This window comes from Hyla sarda, chromosome 4 (genome assembly GCF_029499605.1).
Source record: "Hyla sarda isolate aHylSar1 chromosome 4, aHylSar1.hap1, whole genome shotgun sequence".
NCBI classification, from domain to species: domain Eukaryota; kingdom Metazoa; phylum Chordata; class Amphibia; order Anura; family Hylidae; genus Hyla; species Hyla sarda.
In genome coordinates, this window is record NC_079192.1 from 221185812 (window position 1) to 221199065 (window position 13254).

The 13254-nt window shown below is 40.6% G+C and overlaps 1 protein-coding gene and 1 long non-coding RNA gene across 7 annotated transcripts in view; one reads left to right on the forward strand and one right to left on the reverse strand.

The window, feature by feature from the left end:
- The window catches only part of LOC130368996 (pendrin-like), a 57113-nt gene that overhangs the window by 24478 nt on the left and 19381 nt on the right, over window positions 1-13254 (forward strand). For all 3 annotated transcript variants that reach the window (XM_056573599.1, XM_056573598.1, XM_056573596.1), the window contains 8 exons: window positions 5001-5148; window positions 5454-5567; window positions 5668-5745; window positions 8068-8163; window positions 9171-9277; window positions 10037-10106; window positions 12971-13063; window positions 13151-13246. In XM_056573599.1, the coding sequence (XP_056429574.1) occupies window positions 5001-5148; window positions 5454-5567; window positions 5668-5745; window positions 8068-8163; window positions 9171-9277; window positions 10037-10106; window positions 12971-13063; window positions 13151-13246 (802 nt within the window). The remainder of the gene's footprint in view (window positions 1-5000; window positions 5149-5453; window positions 5568-5667; window positions 5746-8067; window positions 8164-9170; window positions 9278-10036; window positions 10107-12970; window positions 13064-13150; window positions 13247-13254) is intronic.
- Window positions 9285-13254, reverse strand: part of LOC130369003 (uncharacterized) — a 36555-nt gene continuing 32585 nt past the window's right edge. For all 4 annotated transcript variants that reach the window (XR_008892638.1, XR_008892639.1, XR_008892640.1 and 1 more), the window contains one exon: window positions 9285-10078. This is a non-coding gene — a long non-coding RNA (uncharacterized LOC130369003). The remainder of the gene's footprint in view (window positions 10079-13254) is intronic.

The following is a 13254-nucleotide window of genomic DNA, read 5'->3' on the forward strand; positions in this document are numbered from 1 at the left end:
CGTCCACATATGGGGTTTTTCCTTATGTTGGAAGAATTGGGCTACACATTTCTGGGGGGCTTTTTTTTTTCTATTACCACTTGGGAAAATGAAAAATTTGGGGTACACGAGCAATTCAGTGCTAAAAATCTATTTTTTTAATTTTACGGCCCACTGTTAAAAAACAACTGTGATGTGTAAGTACTCAATGTAACCCTTGTTATGTTCCTTAAGGGGTGTAATTTCCAAAATGGTGTCACATATGGGGGGTTTCTGCTGTTTTGGCACCATGGGGGCTTCTTAAATGTGACATGGCCCCCAAAAACCATTACAGGAGAATTCTCTCTTTTCAAAATCCCATAGTTGCTCCTTCCCTCCATAACAATGTTGTGTGCCCGCAGAGCACTTAATGTCCACATATGAGGTATGCCCATACTTAAGAGAAATTGGGTTACAAATTTTGGGGGTCTTTTTCTCCTTTTACCCCTAGTAAAAATGAAAAACACAAAAACATGTAAAAAAAATTTGATTTTTAGTTTTCTCCTCCACCTTGCTACTATTCCTGTGAAACACCTAAAGGGTTAACAAACTTTCTGAATGTTATTTTGAGGGGTGCAGTTTCTATAATGGGGTGATTTATAGGGTATTTCTTACAGGAAGGCCCCTAAAATCCACTTCAAACTTAAAACGCAACTGTCATGAGGTTTGGGGCATATAACCTAACCCCAGTGTGTGTATGGTGTGTAAAATATGTCTGCAGCCTTGCTTTTATCCCTCTTACTACGACTTTAATTAGCTCAAAAACACTTTTATATGCAGCCACTGACAGTCGGATAGGCGTGGCCAGGGGTTCGCTATGTCCTATATACCAGAGCTGGGACCGCTGTGTGATTGACACACAGGTCCCAGCCCATGCGCCCCTTATCTTTCATATGTAAGCGCCAACATTTCTTTACAGAGTGTGAGCGCTCACTTCAACTGTCTGTGCGCCTTCTCCTCTTGCTTCTCCCTGTGCCCTGTGCGCTGGGCTCTTCTGCATTCATTAGAGGCAGAGAGCGCTCACTCTCTGCCTCCAGTATTGCCCGGGCACACAGAGGTGTCAGACAGAGCGCTTGCTCTGTAATGTTGGTCAGCGCTGTCACACAGCAGTCCCAGTGCTGGTGTACAGAGGATAGGCGTGGCAGCCACAGGGCATAGCGAACCCCTGGCCACACCTATCCAACTGTCAGTGGCTGCATATAAAAGTGTTTTTGAGCTAATAAAAGCCATAATAAGAGGGATAAAAGCAAGGCTGCAGACATATTTTACACATCATACACACACTGTGGTTAGGTTATATGCCCCAAACCTCATGACAGTTGCTCTTTAACCGGTCCCTGAAAAATGTAAATTTTGAATTTTTCGTGAAAATTTGGAAAATTGCTGCTATATTTTGAATGTCTTCAAAAAGTAAAAACATGTTAACTTTATGATACCAACATAAAGTAGACATATTGGCCCGGATATACTAAGAGGGGAGTTTTCTTTGTGGGTTTTAATTCCCTACAATTTTTTTCCCACAGTATTTACTAAGGTTTCCCTACATTTTGCACTTTTACCCACATTTAGCTTTTTTACACATGCTCTGATCTGTTGGGTTTTCCTCAGCTCAAATCCACTACATTTTCTGTGCAAAGTAAATATGTTGGGCTTTTGTAAAAAGATCAGGGCCACGCCCCTTTTTCGGCAGCCACATCCCCTTTTAATTTTTTTTTCAATTCTGGTGCACGACCTGACAAAACAGGTCGGGTTTACAATAGTAAATCATGGCCATTGTATATGTGAACCAATATATAATTTATAATGTCCATTTTCCTTACAAGCAGAGAGTTTCAAAGCTAGAAAAATGCAAAATGTTAAAATTTTAATGACATTTTGGAATTTTTCACCAAGAATTGATGCAAGTATTGATGAAAATTTACCACTATTTAACCCCTTAAGGACTGAGGGCGTACCCATTCTCCCCCATTTTAGAGTCCCTAAGGACTGAGGGCATATGGGTATCCCTGCTATTGGTCGGTCAGAAGCGACCGACCAATAGCAGATTGAAGGTAGGGGGGTTAAAGTTCGGTTCCCCCCTTTCTGCCCACCCACATTAGTCCGAGCAGAACGGGGGAACTGTCCTGTGACCGGCGCTGGAGGTCACCGCCGGTGGCGGCAGAAATCGGCGGCTGCGGCAGAGGGCTGGCGATGATGTGCGGCTGACTCCCTGGTGCAGACTACGAAAGCGGATGAGTTGCCTAGCAACATTTGGAGGGCTACAGTTTCGAGACCATTATACAGTGGTCTCTAAACCGTAACCCCTAGATCTTGCAAAACTACAACTCCCAGCATGCCCACATAGCAGTTTGCTGTTTGGACATGCTGGGATTTGTAGTTTTGCAACATCTGGAGGGCCACAGTTTGGAGATCACTGTGCAGTGGTCTCTAAACCGTGGCCTTCTAATTCTTGCAAAACTACAATACTACAACACCCAGCATGCACGAACTGCAAACTGATGTCTCGTCAAGCTGGGAGTTGTAGTTGCGTACCTCCAGCTGCTGTATAACTACATCTCCCAGCATGCCCAACCGCTGGAGGCACACTGGTTGGAAAATACTGAGTTAGGTAAAAGAACCTGAGTTAGGTAACAGTTCAACTTCCAGCATGCATGGTCTGTCAGTGCCTGCTGGGAGTTGTAGTTTTGAAACAGCTGGAGGTTTACAGGGTACATTAACATGGGCGGGTTTACAGTGAGTTTCCTGCTTCAAGTTTTGAGCTGAGGCAAATTTTCCGCAACAGCTCAAACTCCAAGCGGGAAACGCACCGTAAACCCCCACCTGTGTAAATGTACCCTAAAAACACTACGCCAACACATAATAAAGTGTAAAACACTACATATACACCCCCTTACACGGTCCCCCCCCCCCCCAATAAAAACCGTACCGTGTTTCCAAAATGTAGCCTCCAGCTGTTGAAAAACAACAACTCCCAGCATTTCCGGACAGCCACTGACTGTCCAGGCATGCTGGGAGTTTTAGCAACAGCTGGAGGCACTCTGTTTGGGAATCACTGGTGTAGAATACCCCTATGTCCACCCCTATGCAACCCCTAATTTAGTCCTCAAATGCGCATGGCGCTCTCTCACTTCGGAGCCCTGTCGTATTTCAAGGAAACAGTTTAGGGCCACATATGGGGTATTTCCGTACTCGGGAGCAATTGAGTTACAAATTTTTGGGAGCTTTTTCTCCTTTTACCACTTATGAAAAGGAAAAGTTAGGGTCTACACCAGCCTGTTAGTGTAAAAAAATTAAAATTTGGAGAGAAAATTTGTCCAGAATTAAAGGCCATGTGTGTTTACAAAGCCTTCATAGTGCCAGAACTATGGACCCCCCAACATGTGACCCCATTTTGGAAACTACACCCCTCACGGAATGTAATAAGGGGTGCAGTGAGCATTTACGCCCCACAGGTGTCTGACAGATTTTTGGAACAGTGGTCCGTGAAAGAGCCCACTGTTCAAAAGATCTGTCAAACGCCAGTGTGGTGTAAATGCTCACTGCACCTCTTATTAAATTCTGTGAGGGGTGTAGTTTCCAAAATGTGGTCACATATGGGGGGGTCCACTGTTCTGGCACCACGGGGGGGCTTTGTAAATGCTCATGGCCCTCGACTTCCATTCCAAACAAAGCCCAATGGCGCTCCTTCTCTTCTGAGCATTGTAGTGCGGCAGCAGAGCACTTGACGTCCACACATGAGGTATTTCCTTACTCAGAAGAAATGGGGTTACAAATTTTTGGGGGGGCCTTTTTTGCTATTACCCCTTGTAAAAATGTAAAATTTGGGGGAAAACCAGCATTTTAGTGAAACAATTATTTTTTTCTGTTCTGGCACCATAGGGGCTTCCTTAATGCGACATGCCCCCCAAAAACCATTTCAGCAAAATTTGCTTTCCAAAGCCAAATGTGGCTCCTTTTCTTGTGAGCATTGTAGTGCGCCAGCAGAGCACTTGACGTCCACACATGGGGTATTTCCATACTGAGAAGAAATGGGGTTACACATTTTGGGGGGCATTTCTCCTATAACCCCTTGTAAAAATGTGAAATTTGCTGGAAAAAACAGCATTTTAGAGAAAAAAAATTTTTTTTACACATCCGACTTTAACGAAAAGTCGTTAAAAAACACCCATGGGGTGTTAAGGCTCACTGTACCCCTTTTTTTTACATTCCTTGAGGGGTGCAGTTTCCAATGTGTTTTTTTTTTTTTTTTTTTGCTGTTCTGGCACCATAGGGGCTTCCTAAATGTGACATGCCCCTGAAAAACCATTTCAGCAAAATTCACTCTCCAAAATCCCATTGTCGCTCCTTCCCTTCTGAGCCCTCTAGTGCACCCATGGAGCACTTTACATGCACATAAGAGGTATTTCGTTACTCAAGAGAAATTGGGTTACAAATTTTGTTGGGGTTCCTCCCCTTGTAAAAATAAAAAAAATGTCTACAAGAACATTTTTCTCCTTCACTTTGCTGCTATCACGCCCCCTCCCGTAGGCTTGCATTGAGGGGCGGAGCGTGACGTCACATGGGGGCGGAGGCGTGACGTCACATGCCGCCGGCCCTGTAGTCGCTCGTAATCAGACCAGGAGCGAACACGCTCCGGGGACTGATTACAAAAGGGGTGCCGCATGCATGATCACGGGCGTCCCCAGCTGCGGGACTCCCACGATCAGGCATCTTATCCCCTATCCTTTGGATAGGGGATAAGATGTGTAAGCACTGGAGAACCCCTTTAAGGTGAAAAAGGGCTCAGTCCTTAAGAGGATAAGTAGAATATGTCACAAAAAAACTCTCGGAATCAAATTCATAAGTATAAGCAACTAACGTGATGCAAGTCAGATTTGCAAAAATCAGTCATTAGAGTGAAAAAGGGCTGAGTCCTTAAGGGGTTAGAGAATATTTACTTTACTCGAAATTGAATCTTATTAATGTATTTGCCTTTTTTTCAGTTTTATCCCTCCTATGACACCAGATGTGAGTCTCTTTTCAGAAATGATTGGCTCAGCATTCTCAATAGGTATAGTGGCCTATGCTGTGGCCGTTTCTGTGGGAAAAGTGTATGCTACCAAACACAACTATTCTATTAATGGGAATCAGGTATGTACCTTCTACCCACTGCACTCTAGATTGATTGTACCATACTATACTATGACCATGTATAGACATACTGCTCCTGATTTAACATTTGTGTCCAATTGTGAGACTTTTTATCCTTTGTATGTAGTTGTGTAGTTTAGTCTTTGATCATGGTCTAATTTACGAAAAGTCGCACAGCTGTTAATAAGTTTGTCATAATGTAATTTACGCAGCAGAATTGTGCCAGAGTGTTAACATAAAAGAATTGCCCCACTACCATAAATTTATAGCATAACTATGTGCTGTTTATTTCTTTCTGTTTGCAGGAGTTTATTGCCTTTGGGATTAGCAACCTTTTCAGTGGCGCATTCTCTTGCTTTTGTGCCAGCACTGCCTTATCACGTACAGCAGTGCAGGAAAGCACAGGTGGAAAGACTCAGGTTAGTTGGGGCTATGTATTGGAGGTAATTGCCTTCACTAAGACTATTCCTATTTTGAATATGAAGCATATATGTAATGTAACATCATCTTGTGTTGCAGATAGCCGGTCTCATTTCAGCTTTCATTGTGTTAATTGCTATAGTGGCACTCGGTAGACTCCTTGAACCGTTGCAGAAGGCAAGTAACTATTATACTTAGATTTGATTTAAAGGGGTACTCCTCTGGAAAACATTATTTTTTTTAAATCAACTGGTGCTAGGAAGTTAAACAGATTTGTAAATGACTTTTATTTAAAAATCTTAATCCTTCCAGTACTTATCAGCTGCTATATGTTGCACAGGAAGTTCTTTCCTTTTTGAATTTCCTTTCTTTCTGACCACAGTGCTCTCTGCTGACACCTCTGTCCATTTTAGGAACTGTCCCGAGCAGGAAAGGTTTGCTATGGGGATTTGCTCCTACTCTGGACAGTTCCTAAAATGGACAGAGGTGTCAGCAGAGAGCACTGTGGTCAGACAGAAAGGAAATAAAAAAAGGAAAGATCTTCCTGTGCAACATACAGAAGCTAATAAGTACTGGAAAGATTAAGATGTTTCAATAGAAGTAATTTACAAATCTGTTTAACTTTCTGGCACCAGTTGATTTAAAAAAAAAAAATTCCAGAGGAGTACCCCTTTAATAAGAAATGTTGTATTTATGTTTCTAACCTGCCATGTTTGTAGCATTTTGCTGACAGTTTGGTAACAAAGTGTTATCTTTCAGACCCACTGTAACACATGGAACTTGGTTTGTAAAATGGTTATCATTGTTAAATGAAATGTAAACCCCAGTAATATTTACAGATTTGAGTGATGGTATAATAATGATTTAATGCATATTTAGAATATTAATAGAGATCCAAATGCCACGATTATTGCTACTAACAGAATACTACATATTAGCTTTGTATAGAGATATTTAATTATTTAGAAGCTAAATGACATAGCCATTATGTAACAGACAAACAGTAAACAAGACAGCTGCTGACTGAAATGTAAAAGTGGCCATTTGCTTTCAATAACTGTTGGCCAAATGTTATTCAACGGTACACATGAACATTTGGCACAGCTAAATGTTCATGTTTCCTCCATGGGGAGGCGTAAGACACAGCCAGACAGCTTATCTCTCCCAGAACAATAAGGATGGGTGGTAACAATCCAACATGCCCGACCCATCTCTCCACTGAAACATTCTGTTGAGGAGGGTCGGGATGGCACCATGAAGTCGGTGGGTTTGGCCAACTTTAGTTTATGGTGTATGGGCACCTTAAGTAGTGACCATATTTCTTCAATACCAATAGACATTTGTACACCAAGAAAATAACATCTTATAAAGCCAGGATTCCCAACCAGGGTTCCCTTTTAACCTAGTCAGGGGTTGCCTGGAAGGCAGCTAAATTTTAGCTTGGGAATATTTTTTTATTATAAAGTTTGACAAAGCAGGCAATGGATCTCAGCCAAAATTTAAAATGCTTTATCCACTCTGACAACTAGCTCTTTAGATGTAGATATGTAAATAGGTATTTCCTAATAGAAAAACTTTCTAGTGCATCCACATGGTAATAAAGCATAGAATCAGTTCACCACAATCAGCTTTACCATAAGACATTTCATCTTTAACCTCATCATCAGGGAGATCACCTGAGAGTAGTGAATAGCAGAAAAACAGAAAAAAAACCACCTTTAACATTATTTGACAGTTGATATATAGAAATGAGCTCCATTCTAGTTGCATGCATTCCAGTGTATTTGAAGAATTTGTGTACTTTTCTTTTAGTAGTTCTAGCTATAAACTGCAAAATTTTTAAAATACAAGATGAGAGTTCACATTAAGAGAATTATATTTTCATTTAAATTCTCCAAACACTAATATATTATTTTGCTAAATTCCTTATATGACAGAAATAACATTTACCTTTTTGACGGCAATTAAAATAAAAAAAGTTGCAGAAATGTCTCTGTTGCACAAAATTTGTGAGTGATTTTGACTAAATTGACTTAGGTACACACTTTTGGTTTTTCACTTTGCAGTGGTTGCTGATTTATGAAATGCGACTCTTCTTTAAAAAGATGCAAGTTTGTCACAAAGACCTGAATTTGTTACAAGTTTACACCAGCTCAAACCTGGCTTACAAAACTGGCTGTGGAGAGCCTTTTAAAAAGTTGCTAATTTTTTCCGAATGGGGTAAAAAGTTGCAGAGGAAACTCATACAAAGTGGTGTTTTGAAGTGATTTATTGTTTTTTTTTTTTTTTTTTTTGCTTACGATCTCCAAATGTATCAACCTCTGAGCGATATTATGATAAACATAAATGACTTCATTATGCTAAATATAAATGATTTCAAAACACACCTAAAGACACACATTGATAAATGTGCCTCTATTTGTTCTTATAATGAGCATTAATAGGTTAATGTTTAAAAGAATATTGAAAACTATGGCTGATTTATGCATCTCATTACAGTCGGTGCTGGCTGCCATTGTCATAGCAAATCTTAAAGGGATGTTTTGGCAAGTTTTTGATGTGCCTCGTTTATGGAGACAGAACAAGTGGGACTCTGTAAGTATTTAAACCAATTTCATGAGGTCTCGATGTACCTGAACTATTTGGGACCTTACTGTTCATATGGATAACTTGTACATTCATGGAGTAGAGTTCACAGTTACATCTTTGATCTATTACTGCTTGGTACTATTTTTACTAGATAAAGGAGGTAAGAGATTGAGAGGGCTTATAAGGGAAGGGACGGATATTCAAAATTTTAAAAATATGACATGTAAAATAGTAAATGTACTTTCTTCATTCTACAATGATGAAAACTTCTGGTGGACTTTAAGGTGTATCACATTCATAGCAAGTGATGATATATCATTGGACATGTTGTTACTTGAATGAAAGTTCAACTGTTGGGCTAAAATAAAGCTGCCAGTTACACGATTGCAGTTCTTTGCACAGTTCCTAGACAGAGGTGGCACTGTGCAGACAAAATGAGGTCAGATCCCCATCAAGCAGCAAGGAATGGTATATCCTACATATTTTCTATCTACTGCTGGAATACTCTTTTAAGGTCAGGTCACATGTGCTGTATTTTGCTGCATATTTTCTGCAGCTGATTTTGCTACCCAAAGGCTTCAATGAGTAGAAAAATATGCAGCAGCAAATACGCAGCAAAATATGCCACATATCACCCTATCCTTAAGCACAGGGTAGTGTACGGGACTGACCTGGGCATTTCACTGTGTAAGTGATGCAGAAATTGAGACACAAAGGTAAAGACAAATCTTGACACTTTGCTAGCACATTTATATTTCTCTCTGGGGTTTGGTGAATAATATGGCAAAAATCTTTTAACTGAATAAAGCAACCTAGCATATCATTCTGTATAATTTTAAAAGATAGACATAGATATGGGGTTATTAGAGAAGCTAGAGTGCTCAGACCCCAACCCCCATCCCCTCCCGCTATCTAAAACTTATCCCATATCCTTCAGCTAGGGGATACGTTTTTCTTCATGGTACTTATCCTTTAATATTTTTTTTGTCTGTTTGTTGTTTGTTTTGGTTTAGGTAATCTGGGTGTTCACATGTATTGCATCCATCATATTGGGACTTGATCTGGGATTGCTGGTTGGTTTAGTATTTGGATTACTAACCGTTGTTCTACGAGTTCAGTTGTAAGTACTTTTTTTTATTATTAGAAATAATATATTATATCAGCATGCTAGACAGGTCACATGTGTTCAGCAAAAACAGATTGTCTACATTCACTTAAAGGGAATCTGTCAGCTCCATATCCGGTACGGAGCTGCAGATACTGACAGAGAAGTCACAAGGGGATTAAATAAACTATATCTTTAGGTCTTCTGAATTGTATACACTTACAAAATTGCTGCTTTCTCTCCAAAACAGTTGGAGAGGCAGGATGCCTTCTTCCTCCCTGCTTTCACGAATTAACGTATAGGGCTCCATGCTTCCAGCAGAGGCTTGTATGTCAGTCATGCAGGGCATAAATTGGCTTGGGAGGGAGGAGGCGTGCCCCTACAGCTCAGCACCACTTCTCCAATTGCTTAATGGCACAAGAAAACAGCGATGTATTAAGTATTTAAAAGGCATTCAGCATCACCAAATGTATCAAACCTTATGAGACGAGAGAGGGCAGGTATAATATTGCGATCATTGCATGCGGACAAAACTATGCCCACATCTGATGTCAAATAACTTCACGATTGCCACAACATCTTGTTCCTACTGCCTGTCGCATGCATGTGTGATTCCTTCTGACCAAAAAAGTACTTTGTTACATTACTGTATAATATATGGGCGAATTGCTAATATTGAATATTATAAATGTTCTATATAGTCCCAATGAGGAGATCCAAATGATGTTTTATGAAGTGTTGTAGTATTTTACTATTTTTTTTTTTTTGTTCTAGCCCCTCATGTGGTGCACTTGGGAATGTCCCTGGAACAGAAATCTACAAAGAAGTTAAAACATACAAAACTGTAAGTAAAACTGTAAAATTATTTTTAGCTAAAGTTATGTTAGTTACAATATTACATATTAACCATTCTGATAACCCATACATTATAGATATTCTGTATATGATACAACATCTCGGGACATACAACACATGCAGGCTAATGCTTACGTAGCAACTCATGGGGTCTATTATTGCTTGGTATTATTCATACCAGACACAGGAAGTAAGAGATTGAGAAGGCATGTAAGGGAAGGAGTCGGCTCCTAAATTTAGTGCATCCGGCACACACTTACAGTATTTGCTGGTCGTACACTATACAGCTCTCCCCAGTAAAGTGCTATATAGTTTACTGGGGCTCAGACTTTGAGCCATTCTGGCCACAGTGCACTATACCCCTTTACCAATAGGCCAGTGCTGAGAGCTTAACTCAGCGAGGGGTTGACACAGTACCCAGCGATTTATATACATCATTGGTTACTGTATGTCCCCAAAAAGTCAAGTAGTGGTGTGCAGCATTGCTATTTAATTCCTGGCTGTACAATGTATACCTCCTGCTCAGTCACAGCTGCAGCTATATAGCTTAGCTCTGCTCAGAGCAATCAAGCCCATTATTAATGAAATTAGAGAAGGGAGTCCTGCTCCTGTGCTGTATACAGCTATGCGCTACACACGATTGTATACACACATAGGGCTGCATTTCTTATTTCGTCCGCAATGTGTTGGCTTCTAGACCAAGGTCCTGATTGGGCTGTGAGACAATCTGTGCAACTTTTGAACACATTTTCAAAATTCACACAGGATAACTCCAGTTAAAACGCTCACTCTCTACCCCCTAGATTCGCCAGCGCAGAAATGCCACTTGCAACAGCTAAACAGGGATATACATGAGGCGCACACTGTGCACCGCAACAGATGGAGAATATAGGCCAATTTCAGCCTTAGTACACAAATATCCATACCATTGATGTCTTTACTGAGAGTCAGTACAACTCTGAGCTGCATCTAAGGCATATCTCTACAAACCAGTACCCAGCTCTGCACTGATTAGGGGCAAGAACCTTGAAATATGTAATGTCTGTGTTCACACACAGCTATTGTATTTGGTTGTGTGTGAACAGTTTTATGTTCCCTGGCCAGGGAATAGTTAAAGCCTTTGGCATTCTATCCAATAGCTCTTAGGGTGTGTCTACATAAGGTGAGCTCAGCCCAGCTTCTGGGCTGGTGATTGAGATCATTACATATGGACTTCCTGAGATCCTGACATGCTGCTATGGAGCTCTTGGTGAAACACTCTTTATTTGAGCTTTTAATCTACTATCTCTGTCTTTGCATGCACCTTGTATGCTCTGGTTTTAGCCATGGTTATGTGGCATGCTCTTAGTAGATTTTTAGCTGTGTTTGTTTAGTCTGTTATAGGATTTGTATATCCTTTCTGTTATGTATCTGTTCACACTGTGTTTTCTCTTGTATCCGTTTTCTATGTTATCGCTCCATGGGGACATTTCTGTGTCTACTGGAGGCTCTGATCTAGGCATCCCTGTTACCTGTCCATGGGGACTCTGTGTCTACTGGAGGTTTTCTGAGGGATTGCGATTCTTGTCTTGTGTTCAGTGTGAACAGTGTTCTATAATTATGTCCTGTTGAATCTGTTTTCTGAGTTGTAACTAGGCATCCCTGTTACCTATCCATGGGGACTCCGTGTCTACTGGAGGTATTATGAGGGATTGCGATTATTCCTGTTTAGCAATAGATCCCTGTTACCTGTCCATGGGGACTTTGTGTCTACTGGAGGTTCTGGGGGATTATGCTGTATTCCTGTCTGTTCCTGGAGTCTGTTTAGACTCATCCATTTTCCTGTCTGGTGTTTTTAACTCTATTTGTTTATTAGTTCATTATTCATATCTTTGGAGTTTTTGTACATGCACTGATTATAGAGTACATGATCACTTAGCTAGTGTTTTCCTCTGTGCTTTACCATTGGTCTATAGTGTCCCCTCCTCCCTCCTCTGAACTTAATGTTATAGAGTTCTATGTTTCTGGTTTGTGACCGACTGTTTATTAGTATGTGTTTTTAGGCCCCTGCACTTTAGCTCAGGGAGGGACCGGCACTAAGTTGTCGATCCACCGTTTAGGGTGGTCCTGACAAATAGCTGTAAAATGATGGTCGACTGTTTCTTTTGGAGGAGATTTGTGCTAAAATAACATATGTAGTGTATAGCAGCCAGTATAAAGATTATCCTCCATCCACTCTCGAGCTGACAATTAGAGATGGAGCCTAACCAGGGGGAAAATGTCATAGAAAGGTTATAATGGGTAGAAATAGTGCTACTTATGTACACACACAAGACAGCTTATGCTGAAAAGGTATCTGAAATGACAGTTACACTTTAAGGGTAGGGTCACACAAAGCGCATCTGCAGAGTATTTCACACTGAGGATGTACTGACGGATAGTCACAATAGTGAGCTCCCTGCTGCGGCTGGCTAGCTCTGTGTCCGCTCGTATCGTCAAATTTCACGCTGTGTATCTGCTACAAGCAGGCACTGTGTCTACAGCGGAGATCTGCCGCTAAGCCCGGACACACAGAGCTACCTGGCCTCATCAGGGAGCTCGCTCTTGTGACTGCAGTTGGCGCAACTGTAGCTTGAAACACCCTGAGGATGTTCTCTTTGTGACCCTACCCTAAGGGTTTAAAGCCTTTAAGCCTCATGTGGCTACTGATACATAATTTCTAGTAAATACAGATTATAATTAATATATAAAGACATCTCCCACCTTCACTGTGGTAACCTCTAAGAAATGGTTAATAACATTATATACAATAGTTATTAAGTCTTGGTTTACATGTAAGAAAATTTAATACAAATGTCTGTATTTTCTCTGCAGGTTGTGGAACCAGAAGGAATTAAAATTGTTCGATTTACTAGTGGTGTTTTCTATGGTAATATTGATGGACTGAAAAGTGGCATCAAATCAGTTGTGAGTGTATTAACATTTGTTTTCATCTTTTAGTATAATGTATACTACAGTATGTTATGAGTAAATATATTGCCTCTTTTATCATAGGTTGGATTTGACTCTGTCCAAGTCTTTAATAAGCGAGCCAAAGCACTAAGGAAAATAAATCAAATGATTAAGAAAGGACAGCTAAGAACAACTAAGGTAATGGC